This window comes from Alternaria hordeiaustralica (genome assembly GCF_023758085.1).
Source record: "Alternaria hordeiaustralica strain BMP 2776 chromosome Unknown scaffold_5, whole genome shotgun sequence".
Classification (NCBI taxonomy): Eukaryota; Fungi; Ascomycota; class Dothideomycetes; order Pleosporales; family Pleosporaceae; genus Alternaria; species Alternaria hordeiaustralica.
In genome coordinates, this window is record NW_026056777.1 from 545,617 (window position 1) to 567,504 (window position 21,888).

The following is a 21,888-nucleotide window of genomic DNA, read 5'->3' on the forward strand; positions in this document are numbered from 1 at the left end:
ATAGCTCTACAAAACACTGTCTCAGTCATGAGGCATGTTCTGGTACCTCATCAGTACACGGACAGAGCTTGACCGGTCCCCCACCTCTTAGATCACCATCGTGGCCTGGAGAGTTTGTACATACATGGTGGGAAGACGTCTGGTTAATTCTTTTTCTTATATATGTATGTAATAGTCAAAATGTACGAGCTTGCTCGATTTCCTTCTGAGTAGTTAGTAATATATTCTTGTCCATGCTTGCACTACATTGCGATTTTGCTGGTATGATCATCCCTCCACTGTCCAAGCTTTCATATCAAACTTACTAAACAACATTGGTATGGCTTTAGCTGTGCGTTGTCAATATGTATGCCCCGAACTATGTGATCGGTCTTCCGTACCGAGCTTCAAGCAATGGTCCCGTAGTCGAACTCCGACTCCATACGCATGTCCGTACAACATCGCCTCGTCCAACACATCACACGTGCTCCCCTCAGAATAGCCGCTCAAGCTACCACTGTAACAGCACCAATCTCCGCGCCCATGGTCCATCACTACCGACACTACCATGACTTCGCGCTCATGACACGACGCACCAGAGATTTTGACAGCTGTCAGTACGACCCTGCCTTGTAACGTGCATCATCTAGTTGGAGAAAAGTGCACCTATGCAGGTAGCCGATGTCATTCACACGTTTGTGGTCGTCTAGGAGCACCGAGAGGCAGGCTCTGAGATTAAGCTCCTTGGTCGTGGTGATGGTCTTGTGTGATGGTGGTGGAGAAGATGGGGATTGTGCTATCAAACTTCTCGGCGAGGGAGCGAGTCGGAGGTTGTGCGACGCGGATTGAACGTCTGTTTTGCCTACGAGCTGAACTGAGAACAATGCAACCTCGGAGGAGCGATGGAAGTAGAGATGAGGTTGAAGTGGTGTATGGCTCCAGCTCCGATTTCCCCCGGTGTCGGACACACTCCAATAAGTCGATATTTCGCATATTCGTTTCCAATAATTATCTCATCGTTTCACCGAAGTCACACAAACATATCCAAGACCCCAATCAATGCCCTGTCACCGAACCGTCATATTGCCAAAACTCCACACTCAAAACTATAATCTGTCATTTGATGAGTATCGCAATATCAAACATTTGTCACCTCCCAGGCCGATCCAGCCCTGCGGTAACCTAACCGTCCAAGGCATTTAACAACATGCCTTGTCAACGAACGATTGAGCTGGACGTATCGCACATTATCGCTTAGCATGTCACATATCGGGTGACGTTTCACATGCGAGTGATGGAGGTTCATGCGCGAAGTCAAGCGAGCGGACCAGGTGGCATGTGTGTTTAAGGGCCTTAAGATCTGATTTAGCAACCGAGAATTTGAAATAAGAATTCAGGATAAACTGGTCATAATTAGCGGTATTTTGTGGATACGTGGACTATATTCGCGGTAGACGTATTCGGGGGCCGACGTGGTTTCGTGATGGGGCTGCTTTCGGCCGGGAGAGAACAACGCACACCGCCCGAGCGACCCACGAGAACAATCTCGGAGACCGAGTGTTTTAAAGAAAGTGACAAGCATGGATGTTTCGGAAGGCGGTGATGAAGTGGTATCTCTACGTGGAAGCACGGCGATGTGTGGACAGAGGAAAAGTTTGTAGTATGACGTTCATTCGTATTCATGGATAGTACCTAGATGTTCCTTCACCTTCCCGCCCCACACTTGCATCCATCTCACTTCATCTCAACATAAGGACAGCTTTTAGTCAAAGCAAAAAAATACCACCCGATTCAAGGAGTGATTGTTGCAAGACCTCCACGCTCGAGCAAAATGACCAAGACATTACCATGTTCAAACCAAAGAATAACCAATGTTCCCTGACCTTGCGGCCCCGCTCAGCGTTCCAAGTCTTTAGATGTATGCAGTAGTGAAAGTAAATATATGCTGCCTCCAAGAGATTGGGAGAAGACACAAATAGCAGTAACATGCAGGATGGCGCGAAACAAAAAGAACAACGGAAAGGGTATAATAGCGGATCATGATCGGACTGAGGAAGAGGAGATTGCGCAGAAATCAAGAAGACGACAAAACATACGCTCGCTTGCTAGACCAAAAACAATTGAAACAAGAACAGACTAGTAGAGGAAAGTGTGATGGCCATGTAAGTGTAGCCATCACATGTTAGCGCCATTGATATTGACTTCGTAGCCGTCGCTCTTAGCCTTCAAGGCCTTGGCCAACATGAGCTCACGCATCCAGTCAATTCTCTGGTCTTTGGTGGTTACAGCAAAGTGCTGGACCTTGCCGTTGGGCATCACCTTTTTGACATCGCCTTTTCCAGGTGCGGCAGGCACAAGCTGGAACTCAAAGGCAGGAGTAGAAGCAGCTGACTTCTCCTTGTGATGACCCGAGGAGAGCTTCAGAGCCTTGAACTTGGCAGAGAGCTTGTTGGAAGCGATGGATGAGCATGCTACTGCGTAGTCGTCCACGTCGATCGTCTGCAGTGCGGATGAAGACGGAAGCTCATTGGGATGCATAGCTAGCTGTGTGCCCTGGAGGCGGAAGTGGTGGTCTTGCCATTCGTGACGCAGGAGCTTCGTGCGGCGCTTCTTCATCCATCCGTGGTGGTTTACTCCCTTGTACACAAAGCCTCCCTTGTGCAAAGGCGCAATCGTGTCACTAGCTTCGCTGGCGAATGGCTGGGTAGTTTTGAGCGGCGACGAGCCAGCGCTGTCGCTAGTACTGACCGAGTCGTCGAAAATGGTTCCGCGCAGGGTGTCGTCGTCTGAGTGGGCGGTTGGGCTGAACACGCGATCCTCAGCAAGCGCCGGCATGGGCAACGAGGGGCGCCTTCGGTCGTGACGCGATCCAACTCTTTGGATTTGGGGCTGGTACTGCATGTTCGGAGGCACGGACTGGCTTGTGTCGCGACTAAGTGGCTCCTGTTGCACAGCAGTCACAGGGACGTCCATCTCGGAGAAGGGCGTGCCGAACCGGTAGACGCCACCTGGTGACGCTGTCCTACATGGCGAGAATGCGGTGTCGGGTGCGAGGTACTGTTGTACTGGGACTCCTTGGCGTGGGTTACCAGCCGGTTGGGCAGACATTGAACGTGCCGGAGGAATCGTCAGTTTGGGAAGGCTCTTGAGGTTTGAGTGAGGTGCTGGCATGAACTCCGGGGGGTGTAGAGCTGGAGTTGAGGGTGAGCGACTGAATGGGTCGAAAGACTTTGTTGTATGCGCCGATGTAGATGCAGAAAAGGCTGAAACCTGCGGGTAGTGCGATTGCTGTGGTATCACCAAGAAGGGACGAGGTGGGTATGATTCTGTAGGCGGGGTTGGAGGAGCCTCGATTGGAGTAGCGCTGACGAAGGGCTGCTGGCCTTGTAGGGTGAGGAACTGTCGCACATTGTCTTGCGGGTCGCGTTGCTCGAACTTTTCTAGGTCTTGAAGACTGAAATCAGGTAGCTGGCCAGGCCCGAGGACGTCGGACGATGCTACGACAGACGGCACCACAACAGAAGGGGTAGCTTCTGAGTTCGGGCGGTGGACGTTCTCGACAGCGTGCTGCGCTGTTTGGGGGTTGCCTGGATCACCCGCGATGAAGATATGACCACCTTTCTCGGGCGAGATCGGGAAGCCGTGTTCCTGTTGAAGTCTGGCAAGTTGCCGTTGTTGCTTCCTCCACTTGGCGCATCGTTCACCCTTGGCGCACACGTGTGGCTTGGGAAGCAGCTGTTCAATCGCTACAATGGAGACGGAATGCGCAGGTGTGATAACATCGTCTGTCATGTGGTTCCCTCGCAACTTATCGCGTCGACTAGCTTTCCGGCCCTTGCTCTTGGATCTGTTTCGTGCCTCTGTGCATGGTCGTTCAATGTCTTCGAAAGGAGTCGGGATGGCTGCTGGGGCAGTTGGCGACATCAGCCCGTCGGCAGTGCGCAGGGAATCGATCTGGTTCCACAGTTGGTGTCTCTTGCCAAAGGACTGAATCTCCAACTCCTTCAGGTCGTCGAACTGCAGATCCAGTAGTACCGCACCGGAGATGTCGTGCTCCATGAACTTGTCAATTACGTCGTCTTCGAATCCGTTCTGATACATCCAGGTAGCAACGTCTTTGGAAGTCCAGGCGCGCACTTCAGCGTTGTCCAAGTGGGCAACAGCGAGAGCGATGTTGTTGTACTCTCTTTGGGGGACAATCGTTTCGGGAGTGGCCTCTCGGAAGGAGGTTGGAAGACGAAGTGGAGTTTCTTTTGGCAGGAGAGGCGACATCTGCATTACTTGGCCCTCGTCAAACGGAAAGTCGCTGGACGACACTGAGGCGCGGAAGAGGTGTGGTCCTCTGGGGCCTTCTACTGACTTCCGTTCTGGCCAATAGGCGAACTGTGGTCGTACTTCTTCCGCAGGTGTCTGTACTTCCTCAAAGGTAGAAATCGTTGTTTGACTTCGCCTGTTGTCGCTCTTTGAAAAGTCAGTGCCGCATATGGTGGAGGGCCAGAATATACATACAGATGAGCCACTGAACTCCTCGAATTCGCTAGAATCATCCTCGATATCGGTGTATGCGACACTGATGTGAGAAACCGGGCGCTCTAGCGATGAGCGGGCCGTTAGAGCATTGGAAAAGAACGACTGTGTCTTTCCTCGTTCGAACATTTCCACGCCCGGCTCCAGCGGGGTGATGGGTGTCATGGCCTGCTGATCGGGGTGTCAGAACCGCACATGAAGAGGACTGTGAGTCTAGCTTACCATGATCACGGGTTTGGAGCGTACACGCTCTGTGGGAGGGAATTTGGTTGTTCGGGAGGCTGCTAACAACTATTCCGGGCGAGTGTCGCGAGCATGGCACACACACAGTAACAGCACAACGATCGAAAACGGAGAAGGGACCCTTCGGGTGGAGAGCGCTTGAGGGTCTTTTGTAGAGGCTGCTTGGGCGCCGTTGACGGTGGGGGAGTGTGGTTCGACAATATCACACTTCGCAGCTGCACGAGACAGCGCATGCCTGCTTAAGCCGGCCACTGAGGCCATCGACTCGACGAGCGACACCGCTTCTCGGCCAATGTGAATCCGGGCCTTTCCCGCCCGCATGCTGGTCGAGGGTTAGGCTGGCGCTTAGACTCGAGCGTTGAGAGGGCGTGAGACGGCCCCCATTCGCTGGGCTGCAGATTGGCTGGCGGGCTAATTCTGCTCGATGAGGACATTAACTGCCATTAATACCTCGCAGCGCGGGCCAGACGCATGAAGAGGCCAGGGCCGTCACGGATCCACTCAGGATCAGGGTCGACGGCAGCGGATCGCGTCGCCGCTTGTCGAGTGCAGATGCGACGACGATCTGAGCTGGCCATGCCGTGCCCGCGTGCTGTTGGCTGCTTTGCGGTGCCTGCGCAGCCCCAGAGTACGTACCTCGGGATGTTTTCTGTCCAGTCGCATCACCACCGCCACCGCGACCAAGTCATGGCAGGTCATTTTGAATGTCACTTGACCGTCGAGCCTCTGCTGCGTTGTGTCGGTGAAGCTTCGGTTCGGAGCGTCGCCTTGGTCCCAGGACTGTGGCTGGTTGAGGTCGCTAGCCGACAGCCTCATCAGCGACATGCAGCAAGCGATATTGGCACAACCATATCACATGCGGATGCGTTCCGTGCTCGACGGCTGTGTGCAGCCTGCAGCCGTGCGCGACGCCGCCGACTCGAGCACACCAGCCTGTCGTCATCGCTGTAGTCGCGTTTCCCGAGCAGTGCGAGCACTCTCCTGCCCGTCGGACCTACCTCGATGTCTTTTGCGTTGTCGTGCGACCTGGATGCTAGCACAATCAGCATGCTAGCACAATCCCCCGAACCTTGACTCATCCCACAAGCGTCCCCAGTGGCCCACCGGCTATCTGCTACCGTTGCGATGCCATGCCAGACCGCCGCTCCGACCGTTGCACACCACCACCTAGCACCTAGCCCATCCACGACGGCTCGCCATGGGACCCTCATTACCTTGCCGACCAACGGTCGCTCGCAGAGCTCCTTCACCACGACCCCGTGACTGAGTGGTCCTGCGGCCAGCCGCATCTTTTGAGTCTGGTGTTCCACTATCACCATGGCCTCGTTGAAGCGTGGATGCCAAAGGCGAATCAGCGTGCGGAGACGACTTCCCACGACCAGACTACCAGACCGCAAGTTGTGCAAGCATCAAGCATGCTCCCCAGCAACCTCGATGAACCGCGCCAAGCCGAACAGAATTTCTTTCTCTTGTGCTACGTGCTGCATAGTTCGTGAAATACCAGCAGAACGGCTACCGTCCCACATTTCCGTGCATTACGAAGAGTCACAAACTGCTCGTGAGCATCCGGCTCCGAAAGCTCTGCGCATGGCGCTCAAGACCCGGTTAGATTTTCATCACCACTACCCCAAGTGGCGCCCGAAAGCGAGCGATGAAATTGTCCAATTGTGCCGTTGGCCAGATTGGCCATCTCAATCTAATCCGCCTCATCTTCATCACCCCAAGGAATCCAACAGGATGCATGGAAGGCAGTATCATATCCAGATACCGGGGAACGATAGCGGCTTTCAGCGGGAACATGACGGCCAAAGCATGAATGCGCATTGTCAGGTGAGCAATCCCGTGCATGCCCAACCGTCCGAAGAGGTACCTAGTCGCTAGAGGGCCATTCGTGGACTACCAAGTATTGATTGTAATTGTCGGTAACCAATCGCACGTCTAGCAGGTGGTATCACATCCCGAACGGGTCTCGCTTCACCTGTCTTGCAGGCATGACGAAGGCCGACTAATTATGGGCATTTACTTTGAGCCGGCAACATAATTAAGGGCCTATACTTAGCAGCGGCCCTTCCCTGTCACCCACCGAGATTTCCTTGCCGGTGGCTTGCCCCGCAGTGTAAGCTAGGACGATGGATGCTGTCATTGGATACACAGCTTCACTAGAGAAAGCTTGTCCTGCAAATTCCAACCCCGTCAACATGCACAAGCGACTTGCTTCGCGTGGGAGCGCACGCTGACTGGATGCCACTGCCTGTCGTGCCATGCTAACTCGCCGCGTTACTCGAAGGCTCACCCACTCTACTTCCAAGGTTGTCCTCTACCGCGTAGCTCGGGAAAACACCATCAACCGACCTGCCGTGTTTGGTCGACAATGCGGTCTACGTTTTCGTTCGCCTAGCTACTAGCTGGTCAAGTCCCGCTGTGGAAATGATCACGACAGCGTGCACGCGAATTGGGCCGCCTCGAGTCTGCGTGACTCTGCCCGCAAAAGCCCGAACGTTCTGGCTGAACGTAGCACAGGCGAATAGATTCGAGTAGCAGCCGCATCTCGTGGGACCACGAGTCGCTGTACCTCTGTTGGTGTCGACACGCGGGCAGGTACCAATACACCACGTACATGGGACTTGCAGATGCTATGCCATCATCTACATACTTGGCATACTGCAGTACGGGATCTGCACACTGCACAAGGCCACCAGTAACGTCCGGGCCGGCCACTTATCGCAGCCGCTTCATGTACTTCCTAGGCCGCTCTTGGACGCACCTCGATAGTGCCCCGCAAGGAGGTTGGCACAAGAGGAGATCAAGGCATACGGCCCCGGTCAGCAAAAACTCTCAAGGCGACATGGGAATATGCTTCCAGTACTAAATGGGTCATTTAACTTGCTAAAGTCGTTGCGGGGACCAGTAAGCCGATCGATAGCCGTGGAGATATACGCGCTAAGTGCTGCTGTTGGCTCTAGCGCGGCGGGTAGAGAGCCCCAAAATAGCTGGGAGCACAGAATGACCCCAAATGTCGACATCAGGCTGCACGCCAGGACTAGTCGTCCAATCAGTGTGCCGTGTGCGTGTGCTGCATGGCGTTCGCATCTCCCTCCCGTTGGATGACCACCCGGCCTGATAGCAGGGACTCCAATTATAGATTCAGCAATATTTGTGAACATTCTGCCGTTCGTGGTAGATATAAGGTACATGTCCTTCACTAATACTTCTCCACGCAACAGGTAGACCGCATAATTTGGTTCCGCTCCTTCCTTCACATCAAGCCCGCTGGTCAGGCTTTGAATACCCATCTTTAATTACGAGCAGCCCGGTCGAGCCCTGCCATCCTGTCCCTTACGAATCGTCCCGTCGCGCGTTAGTCGTTATTGCCGCATTGTTTACTGGCTTTCCTCATATACCACCGCTCTGGGTACATCAAGCGTCCATGTCCTCCTCGTCCGCTCCCCCATCCGCTACCAAACAGTCCTCCACCATGGTAGGGACTACAAATGCTGCTAATGCAGCAAAGCAACAAGCTGCAGCAAAAATGCACCGTCGTTCACGATCAGGTAAGGACCACCCTTTCGATGACATGCAGGGATCCTGCGCATGGACGGTTGACTAACGGGAGCTCTGCAGGGTGCTTCACATGTCGCCTGCGACGGAAGAAGTGTGATGAGGGCAAACCATCTTGCCGCGCCTGCAAACACCTTGGTCTCAAGTGCGAATACAAGAGGCCAATGTGGTGGAGCAACAATGAACAAAGGCGGACTCAGAAAGAAGTCATCAAGAACATCATCAAGCGCACCAAGCTTAATGAGAAGACAGCACAGAGCGGCGCAATGGGCACCAACACACCACCAAGCCTGTGCCATTCCATGCAAACTGCCGACACCTTCTCAGACGGTGTCAGCTGCACTCGCGCGCCATCTGTCGACTCCCAGAACTCGCTGGACTACAACTTCAACCCCACTGTCACACCCGACTTCTACAACTCGTCAATGCCTCCGCCAATGTTCGCCCCGACTTTCACCCACCCAGGTCACTACGTACCTTACGACATCGACATCAAGACTGAGAGCCAAATGTTCATCAACGACATTCCAACTCGTCGCGATTCCACACTGTCATCCTACAGTCACTACCAAACTCCGCCCGCTCACATCTATCCCACGGACGACTGGATCCAGAAAGATTACTTCGAGCGCCGCGAATCGTACATTGAGGAGCCCCTCGAATTTCCCATCTTTGACTACACTACCTACGGTGCTTTCAGCCCATCACACCAGCCCTCCATTCAGGTCGAAGACTGTGATCGCCATCTTCTCAGCCATTTCCTCGACAACATCATGCCCACAGCATTCCCGGTCCTTGAGACAAACCAGCCCGGCGCTGCGCAGCGCGATGTGATCATTCCAGCTCTGGAGTCTAACAAGGCTTATCTGCACTGCTGCATGAGCATTTCTGCGCTACACATGAAGACCACCCAGGGACTTGTGGGAGAGGAGATCGACCAAGACATTCAACGGCATCGCGGAGAAACTGTTCAGCAGCTCACTGCGGCGCTCTACAGCGACAGCCAGCATGGTCAGACTCTCGAGGCCGCGCTTGGTATGATCTTTTTCCAGTGCTCAGTCGGCCGATTCAACGATGGCCTGATGGATATCCCGTGGCATGGACACTTCGAAGCAGTCCAGAACCTTGTTCACAGGCTCGAGCTTCCCGCGCAGATGATTGCGATGAACGGACAAGCACACGCTCAGCCTCCCTTCAACATGACACTGGCTTCCTGGATCGACATCCTCGGCGCTACCATGCTGGGCAGGACACCATCTTTCGCTGACACCTACCGCGAGAAGCTCATCGCTGACGCATCATCTGGCCTCGCCGAACTCATGGGCTGTGAAGATCGCATCATGTACCTGATCTCGGAGATTGCTTGCCTCGAGGCGCTGAAGAACGAGAACATGGATGTTGTCCAGCTTTGCGCGCACATCAAGCTCCTCGGTGAGCAAATCAGCTTGACTGAGCCTCCCCAGGGATCGCTCAACAGCGCCTACACATCTACTGGCGAGATTCTCCCAAGGCAGCTTCGCCGCAACATGACGGCAGTGTACCGTCTAGCCGCCCGGATCTACTTGTGCAGCCTAGTGCCAGACTTCGACCGCACATCGGCCACATTCGTCAACCTGGTCAGCGCCCTTTGCAAGGCTATGGAGTACATTCCTGCTGGACCCGACGGATTTGACCGCTCCCTTGTATGGCCCCTTTTGGTCGCTGGCTCCGTCTCGGTGCAACAGTCAGGATTCCGCAGCATGTTTGCTGAGCGCTCCGCCCTCTTGGGCGAGGCTGCTAACTTTGGCTCGTACGGACGAGTCAAGAACCTCTTGGAAGAGGTATGGCAGGTCAACGACGACAACCTCGCGAAGGGCAACACCCAGAGTGTCCACTGGCGGGACATGATGCGCCAGAAGAACTGGGACTTTTTACTCATCTAAAAAGCCCGGCTCTTCTGCTGGTATGCATCCTGGTCTGGTGTTTCTCTTCGCGAACTACATTCTCTCTGCGTCTGTCGCTTGCCGTACCTCTTTCGACCACCACAAAAGCGCTTTGCTTATTTCTTTGCATATATTTTCTTCACTACGATACCCCCTTTTTGTAATTTGGATACCATTGGCTCCACGGGAGCAATGCAGCATTTCTAGGGCGCAGCAGCATCGACTGGATGGCGTTGGAGGGACTTTACGGGTGACGATTTCACGGCCGAATCTGGGGCGTGTTTGGAAAGGGGCACATGGAGTGCATGGGAAGCTAGCGCAGCACCCAGGCGCCAACATGTATAGTAGAGTTGGATGGGGCTCGAGTGAGCGCCCATGGATGGAGGAGAGAATTGAAGCTGAAACGAGCGTATCGCTCAAGATTACAACGCCTCTTTGGTGCATATGTGACGATGATTGGCTGTAGAGGGTTGCTGCTGAAGAGAGGCCTCTAATTTTAGCGAGAACATGGGGCGGACTGCGACGCTGCAAGTCGACGCGTACAGCAACGGACGACCAGCACAACGGCCGCTTCGAGTTTGCCATCCCAGTTGCAAGCAGGTTGCGGGGGCAGCATCTAGGCTCTGTCGACTGCATCGCGTTGCACGCCGTCGAGTGCGGGCCCGTAGAGACTACCATTTTGCCGTGGCCGTTATTAACACCTAGACTCGTATTCCGCCCCCACCCAGTTGTATAGACGTACTGCACCGCGCCGCCTGCATCGCGCCCTCGACATCCGAACTCCACCTTTGCCATGGCGTCTCCAGCGCCGGTTCCCTTCACCTCGCTCGACACCAGCACGCGGCAGCCAGCGAAGGATGAGGTCGAGTCGCCGAGCATCTCGAGCACCAACGCGCTTGCCCGCTACGAATACGAGGCGGGCCACGCCAATGCCACGACAGGCACCAAGATCCTCATGGTAGAATGGGAGGACGACGACACGACGCGCGGGGTGCGCGGCGACTGGCACATCTCGTGGGACGGCAGCACGCGCGTGCTGCCGGCCGACGACCAGCCTGCCAACGACGTGAACCGCATGTATTTCCTGCTGCCTCCGGGCGTTGCGGTGCCCACCAGCGTCACACTCACGCTACGGCCCCAGGACGCTAGTATATCGCCTGTGGTCTGGCACACCAACCCTCTGCCCGCCCTGTTTCCGCCTGAACTCGGAGCCTCCGCGCGTGCAGCTGGCAAGAAGGGCGTGCTGCACACCATCTGGGCCAAGAAGCGGTTACAGGTCCTGCAGAAAGAGATTGAGGCCGAATCGCGCAACAACGTCGAGGGCATTGGCCTGCTCATGGTGGTGCAGGAGAAGGAGTGGATCGAATCAACATTTGGCGTCAATGCCAAACCAGCCGGCCTGAGCATCTCGTTGGGGGAGCCGACGTTAGCCCCGATGAAGGGTCCAGCTAGCCCACGATCTCCAGGCGGAGGCAGGCTGATGGACAAGCTGGCTGGCCTGCGACTGGGCACGAGCGAGAGAGACCTCACACCGAGCAGCAGCACGCCGGGCTTCTCCAACCCCCTCTCACCTGAGTCCTCAGACATCGCCATTAGCTCCTTTTCCGTCTTCAAGGGAGCCAACCCGTCGGCACTTGCGGCGAAACCTCCACAGCAACCGCAGTCTGAGCCTGCAGCGCCACCTCGCAAGGTCGTCCCCCAGGCTCCGCCGCAGTTCATTACAGAGCAGCAAGGCGCTGGCATGATGGGTTCACTGAATGCTCTATCCGGCCCTGCGCCCATGTTCCAGTCACGGGACCCCCCTGGACCTGCAGATGAAGACGACAAGGACGACGGGCTGTTTGCACTACCGATAAGTCCGCGAAGCCCCGAGGTGGGAAAGAGCCCGTTTTCGTTTGCGGTGAACGAGACAGCCCCGTTCTTGAAAGAGGAGAGTGCCATATGAGTACTGTCGTAGATGAATCTACGGGTGCATCAGGGCAGCATGGGTGCGGTGTGTTAGTCACAGGGTCGATGTAGCCCTTTTATGAAAGTGATACCTTAGTGGCTTCCTGCCGCTGCGAGAATTTATTCTAGTTGGAATTATCGAGAGTGATATTCCCATCATTACAACTGCCAAGATATAGTGAATGCAGCATGGTAGATGTACACCGTGAATGTCTCAACATGATGTGGGCACCTCAACAACGAGTGAAAGCGACAGATTTCAATGTGTATGAGATCCAATACTAAGATATATTGCCGGTGACTGAGTAAATCAGCAGCGTAACTGTACATGGTGGCTGCAGACTAGGTGAAGATCGCTGCACGTACCAAGGCGCTAGAGGGCGTCGCTGACGAAAGTTGCCGACGCGATCTCAGGCGCAACTTCGACGCTCCCACGGTACTGTCGCAAAGCCCCCAACACGTCCAGCTGCCCGTCACCCTCCGTCGCACTCCTCTCACCCCCGATCACGAGACACAACCCACCGGCACCGATTGACGCGCGACAAAATGCTCACCACCGGACGCGGCAGCATTGCCCAGATACACTACACGGGCGAGGAAGCTGCGGGTGAGATCAACAAGCTTCTCAGCGCGGTCGTGAGTACTGCCCCGCCTGACCGCTACCACGTGCTAACCCATGCTGCAGGTAGAGAACGAAGACGACTTTGAGAGATGGGAAGCGCTCGTCACTCGCGCCTCTGACCTCGAGGGCGGCGTCACCCGCAACTCCAGCCCATCCGCCATCGAACTGGTGCGCAACGTGTACGACTGCTTCCTGACCAAGTTCCCGCTCTTCTTCGGCTACTGGAAGAAGTATGCCGACCTCGAGTTCTCCATTGGCGGCACCGAGACGGCTGAGATGGTCTACGAGCGCGGTGTGTCGTGCATTACACCCTCGGTCGACCTGTGGGCCAACTACTGCACCTTCAAGATGGACACATCGCACGACAACGACATCATCCGAGAGTAAGTCTTGCCTTTCCTCCCCTCCCCTCCTCCCGATTCGCAGGCTCAATCTCGCCGTAGCCAGCGGCAAGTCTGGCGCAGCCTGGCGTTGCGCCTGCAGACCTGACACAGTTTCGTTGCATGCCATTTGATGCACCCTCTTACTGCCCCGTTACAACATGCCCCACGAAAGAGCGAGATCGTACGCTAGAGTTCTGAAGTCGATGGCATTGCCGTCCTCTGATGGCATGAGAGGTTATTTTGCAAGATCACCCCCTCCTATCCCTCCCCATACTTGCTTTCAACATGCTGACCTAATAGTCTGTTCGAGCGCGGTGCTCATTTCGTTGGTCTTGACTTCCAGAGCCACCCGTTCTGGGACAAATACATTGAGTTCGAAGAGCGCATCGGCGAGCCAACCAATGTCACCAAAATTTACAGCCGTGTTCTACACCTGCCCATCTACCAATTCGCCCGATACTTCGAGAAGTTCTCCGTCCTGCTTAACAGCCGACCAGTCGATGAGCTAGTCGACCCCGATACCCTCGAGGAGATGAACAAGGCGATCCAGCTGGAGAACCAAGGACAACCAGAGAAGCCAGCGCTTGAGATCGAGCGGCAACTGCGCAACAAGATCCACGAGCACTACTACACCGCATATGGCAAGACACAGCAGGAGGTGACCAACCGTTGGACTTTTGAGCAAACCATCAAGCGGGCTTACTTCCACGTCACAGAGCTCGAACATGCCGAGCTTGAGAACTGGCGCAAGTACCTAGAGTATGAGGAGAAGCAGGGTAACTTTGAGCGCACTTCGTTCCTGTACGAGCGTTGCCTCGTTGCTTGCGCGCTCTACGACGAGTTCTGGCTGCGTTACGCCCGCTGGATGTTTTCACAGGGCAAAGACTATGCAGAGAACACAAGGATAATCTACATGAGGGCCAGCTGTATATTCGTACCAATCTCGGCTCCTGAAGTACGTCTGAACTGGGCGCGATTCGAGGAGAAGCTGGGCCGTACTTCTGTCGCACGCGATATCTACTTGGCCATTCTCGACGAAGCCCCCGAAAACACCGAGACTCTCATTGCTCTAGCCGGAGTAGAGCGACGCCACGAAGGCAACGATGCGGCCGTCCGCCTCCTAGAAGAGCACATCGGTCGCTCAAACAACCACATCGGTGGCATACTAGCTGCTGAGCAGGCACGCATACTCTGGCAATGCAAGGGCAGCGTCGATGAGGCACGTCAAGTGTTTAAGAACAAGCACGAGCGATTCCTGGACTCGCGCGAGTTCTGGGTCAAATATCTTGAATTCGAGATCGCACAACCCTCACCCGACCAGGAAGAGGGCCATACCCGCATAAAGGCAGTGCATGAGCTGATGCGCACAAAGGGACGCTTCTCCGCAGACGTCTCAAAGGAACTCTCCCACTACTACATGGCTTATTTGATGGATCGTGGTGGCAAGGATGCAGCCGAGGAGTACATGCAGCTGGATAAGGATGTCAATGGGTATGTATCATCTGCTAAGAGCGACCCCTCCCAACTCCCATCCCAGAAGAAACGTAAAGGACAGCCTCACAATGCAGCAAACAAACGTCAGCGCAAGTAGTTGTGCTTTAGGTCTCCCCAGCACAGCGAAACTGCGATGCGCGCTGCTGGTCGAACCATGACTCTCTAGCGTCTATCATACCCCTTCTTGAACTTTTTAGTATTTACCATTTCCTGCACCTGCACGATCACTAGAAAACGTAATACACCACGATTCTCGTCCTCTCATTATGCTTGCTGACATTGCGTGTTCAATATAGTGCAAAGCAGATCGAAGACGCCGCTACTGCTCCTCCTGTGCCTCAAAAGTCTGGTCACCGAAGCCGCTTCTAGGAGTGCGATAGTAACTTGGTATGCGCCTCTTCGATGCCCTTTCTCATTGCTTGACTGACGGTACTGCCCAGACGAGGTGTGACCATCCCCATTCACCCGAGCTTTCCATATCCGAATACTGCGCCCCAAGTAATGTCTGGTCAGCTTTCCGCACGTCACGTCGAGGCAAAAAGCCTTGATCAGATTGCGATATCCGAACCAACCACCCTTGTGATGGGCGGGCTCCAAGCCATGGGTAGACCCGCGCTGTCTGTCTTACTCTCAGGTAAACCATCCTGCCCACTTTCCTCTAATTCTGTTGTCTACATGTAAGATTTCTGGCGTTATTTCTTCGTTCCACGCGATATCGATGTTATGAGAGGACGTGCTCGTAGGAGACCTTGTGTTATCTTGGGTAACGTCAGGTCGATAGCCGCTCGTGTCGAGCTGATGTATTTGTACAAAATATTACAAAAGATAAAGTAAAGACCATCATCATCATCAGATCATGCACAGTGAACGTTCATGACGATGTGTTCCATCAGTACTTGAGATTATTCATGACGCATAGGTACCGTACAGCCATAACACCACCCGCACCCACAGAGCCCGTCTACACGACAAACCCACCACTATTCTTCTGCCTGGGCTCACCCGCCGCCTCAAAAGTACCATTCGTCAAGCGCCTCAGGCCCTGCGCGGTACTCGACCCCGGCGCAACCCACGTAACATTACTGCCCAACCCCTTCAAGAAAGCCGTAGTCCCATTATCAAATCCATACTCAAAGCTGACCTGCGCCGGCACCAACTGATCGTGAATCCGCGGTTCGGCCAGCGCCTCCGCCGTCGTCATCTCCCCGTCGAGGATATGAAGCAGATTCTGGATCGTGGCTGTGATGATGCGACTACCCCCCGCAGCGCCAATAGCGACGTAGAACGCACTAGCGATGGACGAGGAGTTGAGGTGCTCGACGATGACGGGCGAGATGGAGGACAGAGGGCGTTTTCCGGGACGGATGAAGTTCGCTGGCGAGGGGATATATCCGAACGCGTTCGTTGTGTTCGGGATGCTGAAATCGTTCATCTCGTTGTTCATGATGACACCGGTCTCAGGAACGACGAGCTTGCTTCCAAAGAGCAGGTTCACTGTCGTCGTCAGTGTAACGGCCATGCCGCTCTTGTCTGCCGTAACAATGTGGCTCGTTCCGGGTGTCTCGAGGGATTCCAGACCAGCGGGGTCGTAGTACGACACGTCGAACGTTTTGGTGTCGGAGATCTTGGACCGGATTTCTTTGGCTGTGGCTTCGGATAGCATTTGCTCTTGGTAGGTGTCTATGCCTGAGAGGAAGAGGGGGTCGCCTAGTTCGGCGCGCATGCCGTACGCGAATCGCATGCTTTCGTCTAGGCGGTGCGTGGTTAGGTTGATGTTTTCTGGGTCGCCGACGTGCGAATAGCCTTCCATGATTTTGAGTGTCGCGAGCGCGACTTCGCCGCCTGAGGGCGCGCTGCAGGCTGTGAGCTTGTAGTCGCGGTAGGTTATCGTGGAGGGCTTGCGGATGGCGACTGTGTAGTTGGAGAGGTCCGAGAGCGTCATGGTTCCGTTGGCGGCTTGCAGAGCACGGATTGTGGCTTCTGCTATGGGGCCGTTGTAGAATGCGTCGGGACCGTTCTGGGCAATGGTTTCGAGCGTGTCGGCGTAGCGCTTTCGCGTGATGGTCTCGTTGAGCTGGAGCAGACGTCCTTTGGGCGCGAAATCAAGAGCAAACTCGAGATCATCGACTAGGAAGTTGGAAGATGAGGTAGCAGAGACCATGTATTTGACTAGATCTTCGTTGACTCTCCAGCCATTCCTGGCAACCTTGACAGCTGGGGTGAGGACTGTGGACCATGGCAGGACTCCGTAGTTTTCGTGAAGATGCTGAAGACCACGGAGTTCACCAGGGACACCGGATGCGAGACCGCCGTTGATACTGGCGTCTTCGTTGTTCTTGTACATGTCCTCAAATGCAGCGGCTGGGGCTGTTTCGCGGAAGTCAATGAATTCATATGTGCCGTTTGGTGCGCGGACGAGCATGAATCCTCCTCCACCGATGCCTGTAGTTGTTAATATACAATGCTGTCAGAGTATTTGGAAGATACTCACCTGAATGGTACATGCCGACCACACCTACACATGCCACAGTACCTACCATGGCATCGGCAGCATTTCCACCCAATTTCAGCAACTCAATACCGATGTGACTGCAAATATCACTTTCCGAAGCAACAGCGCCCAACTGGCCGTCCTCCAGTATGGGCGGCGCAGGGTAACCGGAGGACCATGACTCCCCGCTCTTGACCGGAGTACCCAGGACACTCTGCAGCGTCAACAGGCCGGTGAAGCACTTGACCAGCGAACCGCGTGCCATATTCGCAGCAGCACAGTATTGACGAAAAGAGGAAGGAAGAACAAGCTCACCAAGCCAACGCGCCGCATTCCAAGTGCTCATCGTGCAGATTATATACTAGCCGAAGTCGGCTTGGTGGATCCCGCGTTTGCGCCCTGCCTTCCTCGCCCTGGTGATAGCCACGGCAATAACTGGTAACGGTACGCGGCTGGGACGGATTAGGAAGCTGCAAACGCACGAGGCTGGGATTGCGTGCGAAGCTGTCGCAATGCATCATTGCGGGCCGAGCGTGGACATGTTCAGGTAATCATATACTTGTGGTTTTGCGTAGTTTGGCCTATCGAAGTACGTGAGATAACGAAGCCGGGCCGTTGTTGGTCGGAGATAGGCGGGGGTGATAACGGTGGTCGCGTGCTGGGGTGTTTGTATGAGCAAAGAGAAATGCTGGGGAACGATGCATCGTCGTATGTGTGGTCATAACCTGAGAACATTACGGCTCAAGCAGCCGTTAAGCTTTGTTGACAGCATGTCGTTCTGTCAAGCTTCAGGGCTGGATCTCCCGGCCCGCCTAGGCAGCCCAGCTACAACTCGATTATGAAAGAGGAAGCAGCTCGCGTTAGACTCTTGATCAGAAACATTGACTTGAGAAACCTAGGGTTGATTTGAGAGCCGTGTTCCTGGATGATGTAGCAGCCAAGTATGCGGACGAAGCCCAGAAAACGTGACACCGTGATGTAATCTGAAGCGGTTCGCGTCGCCTGCCTCACGCGTCTCTAGCTTTCTCCACACGTACACCCGCCATCCGTCGCGACCCCACGAATCACCCAATGGCGCCAAAAGGTACCCAATCGTCGTCGCAGCCCAAGTCGTCGCAAAAGGGCACACAGCAGACCATCTCCAGTTTCTTCGCGAAGAAACCGTCGCAAACGCCCAAACCCGCAGCCATACCAGCACCCAAGGCGCCTTCTCCGCCCGTAGCCAATGACGCACCCCAAGAGGAAGACGAAGATGAAGACGATCTTCCAGTCTCGCAGTCAATTCCTGTGCGCAAGCGCGCCATAGACGAAGATGACGCAGCTCACGATTCCGGTCGCTCGTCCCCCTCAAAGCGCGTTAGATTCGAAAAAGGCGACTCGCCCCGACAGACGCCTGCACCAAAGCCCGCCAGAGCTGCCGACAGGACGTCCAAGTTTCTGTTCTCTTCGTCACCTGCTCCACGGGAAGAGCACCCTGAAGAAGACGTGGATGCCGCAGCTTCGCAGAAGCAGAAGGAGAGGCTACACGAGAAGTTTGTCAAGAAGCTCGGTCGACCAGACAGCTTTGCTGTACTGAGGAGGCGCAACAAGATCATATCTGAGGACAACCCCAATGCCAATGGCGAGGAAGGCGAGGGCGACGAGGAGGAAGAGGATGAGCCACCCCAGGAGCCCGCCAAGGGAAAGAAGGGCGCTGCAACGAAGAAGGCAAACAAGCTGACGCCCATGGAAATACAATACCTAGACATAAAGCGAAAGCATCTGGATACCGTCATCGTTATGGAGGTTGGGTACAAGTACAAGTTCTTTGGCGAGGATGCAAGAACGGCATCGAAAGAGCTGGGCATCGTCTGCATACCGGGTAGGAAATCTAGGCTGAACTTAACGTGATACGCAGCTAACTTGGGATACCAATATTTAGGAAAATTCAGATACGACGAGCACCCTTCCGAAGCCCACCTCGACCGATTCGCGTCCGCCAGCTTCCCCACGCATCGACTGCAAGTCCACGTCAAACGTCTTGTACAAGCAAACCACAAAGTCGGAGTGGTGAGGCAACTGGAGACAGCCGCGCTGAAAGCGGCCGGTACCAACAGGAACGCTCCATTCGTGAGGAAGCTCACCAATCTCTACACCAAAGGCACATACGTGGACGATGTTGAGGGCTTGGAGGCGCCTACCGAGGGCTCAGGCGCAAGCGTACAGTCGACCGGATATCTGCTTTGCATCACCGAGAGCAATGCAAAAGGCTGGGGTACCGACGAGAAAGTACAAGTTGGGTTAGTGGCTGTCCAGCCTGCGACTGGCGACATCATCTACGATGATTTCGAAGATGGTTTCATGCGTAGCGAGATCGAGACACGTCTGCTTCACATCGCGCCGGCAGAGTTTCTCGTAGTCGGCGACCTGTCCAAGGCTACAGACAAGCTGATCCAGCATCTGTCAGCTAGTAAGACCAACGTCTTCGGGGACAGATCGCGCGTGGAGAGGGTAGAAAAGCCGAAGACGATGGCTGCACAAGCCTACAGCCACATCTCGAATTTCTACGCGGGCAAGATGAAGTCCAGCCAGGAAGCAGACTCGGAAAAGCAGGGCGCTATTCTGGACAAGGTACATCAGTTGTCGGAGCATGTAACCATCTGCCTCTCAGCAATGATCACGTATCTCAGCGAGTATGGCCTGGAACACGTCTTCGATCTCACAAAGTACTTCCAGCCTTTCAGTGCCAGGTCCTACATGCTGCTGAACGGAAACACACTCTCTAGTTTGGAAATCTACCAGAACCAAACGGACTACACTTCGAAGGGCAGCTTGTTTTGGACCATGAACAGAACAAAGACCCGTTTTGGGCAACGGTTGCTGAGAAAGTGGGTTGGCCGACCCCTCATAGACAAGGAGAGATTAGAAGAGCGCATAGCAGCGGTGGAAGAGCTCAAGGAGGGCGAGAACACGATCCCTGTCGATAAGCTCAAGTTCGTGCTCGGAAAGATCAGGACAGATCTCGAAAAGGTGCTCATTCGCATCTACTACAAGAAGTGTACAAGGCCAGAACTGTTGGCAGCTTTGCAAAGTCTGCAGGAGATCTCGAGCCAGTACTTGTCGGCGAAGACACCCGAAAAGAGTGGATTCTCCTCGTCGTTACTGAGTGAAGCTGTTTCGAATGTTCCGAAGATCTACGATGACTTGAACAGCTTCCTGGAGAGGATCAACGCCAAAGCCGCAAAAGATGACGACAAGTACTCGTTCTTCCGTGAAGAACATGAGGCCGAAGATATCAACGATCTGAAATTGAGCATTGCCTCTGTTGAAGACGACCTCAACACGCACCGAAAAGATGCAGCTGCCAAGCTGGGGAAGAGCAAAGTAGACTTCGTCACTGTAGCTGGCATTGAGTACTTGATCGAGGTCAAGAGGAAGGCACCCGAAGAGAAGAAAGTACCTGCCTCGTGGCAGCAGATCTCAGCTACCAAGACTACACTACGTTTCCACACGCCAGAAGTCAAGCGCATGCTACAAGAGCGAGATCAGTACAAGGAGTCGCTGGCAGCGGCATGCGACAAAGCTTACATGGGCTTGCTAGAGGAGATCTCGTCCAAGTATCAACAACTGCGGGACTGTGTAGCTTCTCTAGCCACACTCGACGCCCTCCTCTCCCTGGCTACCTTGGCAAACCAGCCAGGTTACGTCAAACCGACCTTCACAGACGATATTGAGCTCAACATCAACGGTGGTCGGCATCCTATGGTTGAGCAACTGCTCCTCGAAAACTACGTCCCCAACGACCTCACCCTTTCACACGATTCTACCCGTGCTCTACTGATCACAGGCCCCAACATGGGCGGAAAATCCTCTTATGTGCGATCTGCAGCTCTAATCGCCATCATGGGCCAAATAGGTTCATACGTCCCGGCGAACGAAGCGCGACTCGGCATGCTAGACGCCGTCTTCACGCGCATGGGCGCATTCGATAATATGCTCAAAGGCGAATCGACATTCATGGTCGAACTGAACGAAACGTCCGATATCCTCAAATCCGCAACGCCCCGTTCCCTCATCATCCTCGATGAGCTCGGTCGCGGTACGTCAACCTTTGACGGTGTCGCCATCGCAGAAGCAGTGCTCGACTATGTTATCCGCGACTTGCAGTCACTCACGCTGTTCATCACACATTACCAGCATCTGGCCAAACTGTCAGGCCGCTTCCCCAACGGTGAGCTGAAGAACGTCCACATGCGCTTTGAAGAGCAGAATGGCGGGAAGGAAGTTGTGTTCTTGTATGAAGCTACGGAGGGTATTAGCCACCGGTCTTACGGGCTGAACGTTGCGCGGTTGGCGAGGGTACCGGAGAAGGTCATTGATGTGGCGGAGGTCAAGAGTGCGGAGCTTGAGGAGAGCATGGGGGCTTGCAAACTGGGGAACTTGTAAGTCGTATCTTAGGCAGAGGATGCTGAGAATGAGTGCTAACATTAAGCAGGTCGCGCATGATGAAGGGTCTGTTGACTGAGGGATCGGAAGCAAGTCTTGATCGACTTGTTGAGGGTATCGAGCAGCTGTAAGATATGCATGTGTTGTATTATATGGAGATGCGACGGGCCATCGTTCATGGGAAAAGGTGGAAATATCAGGCGTTTAATGACGGTGCATACGGGTAGTAGATTTGTGTGTATCAACAACGCATCGCTGCGTCGTCAATTGGGGTCTTGCCGAAATGTTCAAATCGCG

At 54.5% G+C, this 21,888-nt stretch overlaps 5 protein-coding genes across 5 annotated transcripts; 3 read left to right on the forward strand and 2 right to left on the reverse strand.

Moving 5' to 3' along the window:
- Positions 1-2,154: 2,154 nt before the first annotated feature.
- Positions 2,155-4,731, reverse strand: J4E84_003510 (uncharacterized protein; the record flags this gene model as incomplete). The annotated part of the gene is made up of 3 exons (XM_049386122.1): positions 2,155-4,440; positions 4,489-4,674; positions 4,729-4,731. The coding sequence occupies 3 exons, from the start codon at positions 4,729-4,731 to the stop codon at positions 2,155-2,157; spliced, it is 2,475 nt and encodes an 824-aa protein (XP_049245971.1).
- A 3,547-nt stretch (positions 4,732-8,278) lies between these two features.
- Positions 8,279-10,229, forward strand: J4E84_003511 (uncharacterized protein; the record flags this gene model as incomplete). Its single annotated transcript, XM_049386123.1, has 2 exons — positions 8,279-8,300; positions 8,371-10,229. The coding sequence occupies 2 exons, from the start codon at positions 8,279-8,281 to the stop codon at positions 10,227-10,229; spliced, it is 1,881 nt and encodes a 626-aa protein (XP_049245972.1).
- Positions 10,230-12,722: 2,493 nt separating this feature from the next.
- J4E84_003512 (uncharacterized protein) lies at positions 12,723-14,772 on the forward strand (the record flags this gene model as incomplete). Its single annotated transcript, XM_049386124.1, has 3 exons — positions 12,723-12,812; positions 12,862-13,181; positions 13,482-14,772. 3 exons carry the CDS (start codon positions 12,723-12,725, stop codon positions 14,770-14,772), a joined length of 1,701 nt encoding a protein of 566 aa, XP_049245973.1.
- Positions 14,773-15,636: 864 nt separating this feature from the next.
- On the reverse strand, positions 15,637-17,431 carry J4E84_003513 (uncharacterized protein; the record flags this gene model as incomplete). Its single annotated transcript, XM_049386125.1, has 2 exons — positions 15,637-17,117; positions 17,167-17,431. 2 exons carry the CDS (start codon positions 17,429-17,431, stop codon positions 15,637-15,639), a joined length of 1,746 nt encoding a protein of 581 aa, XP_049245974.1.
- Positions 17,432-18,237: 806 nt separating this feature from the next.
- On the forward strand, positions 18,238-21,722 carry MSH3 (Mismatch repair protein msh3; the record flags this gene model as incomplete). The annotated part of the gene is made up of 3 exons (XM_049386126.1): positions 18,238-19,027; positions 19,088-21,587; positions 21,641-21,722. The coding sequence occupies 3 exons, from the start codon at positions 18,238-18,240 to the stop codon at positions 21,720-21,722; spliced, it is 3,372 nt and encodes a 1,123-aa protein (XP_049245975.1).
- Between the last annotated feature and the right edge of the window lie 166 nt (positions 21,723-21,888).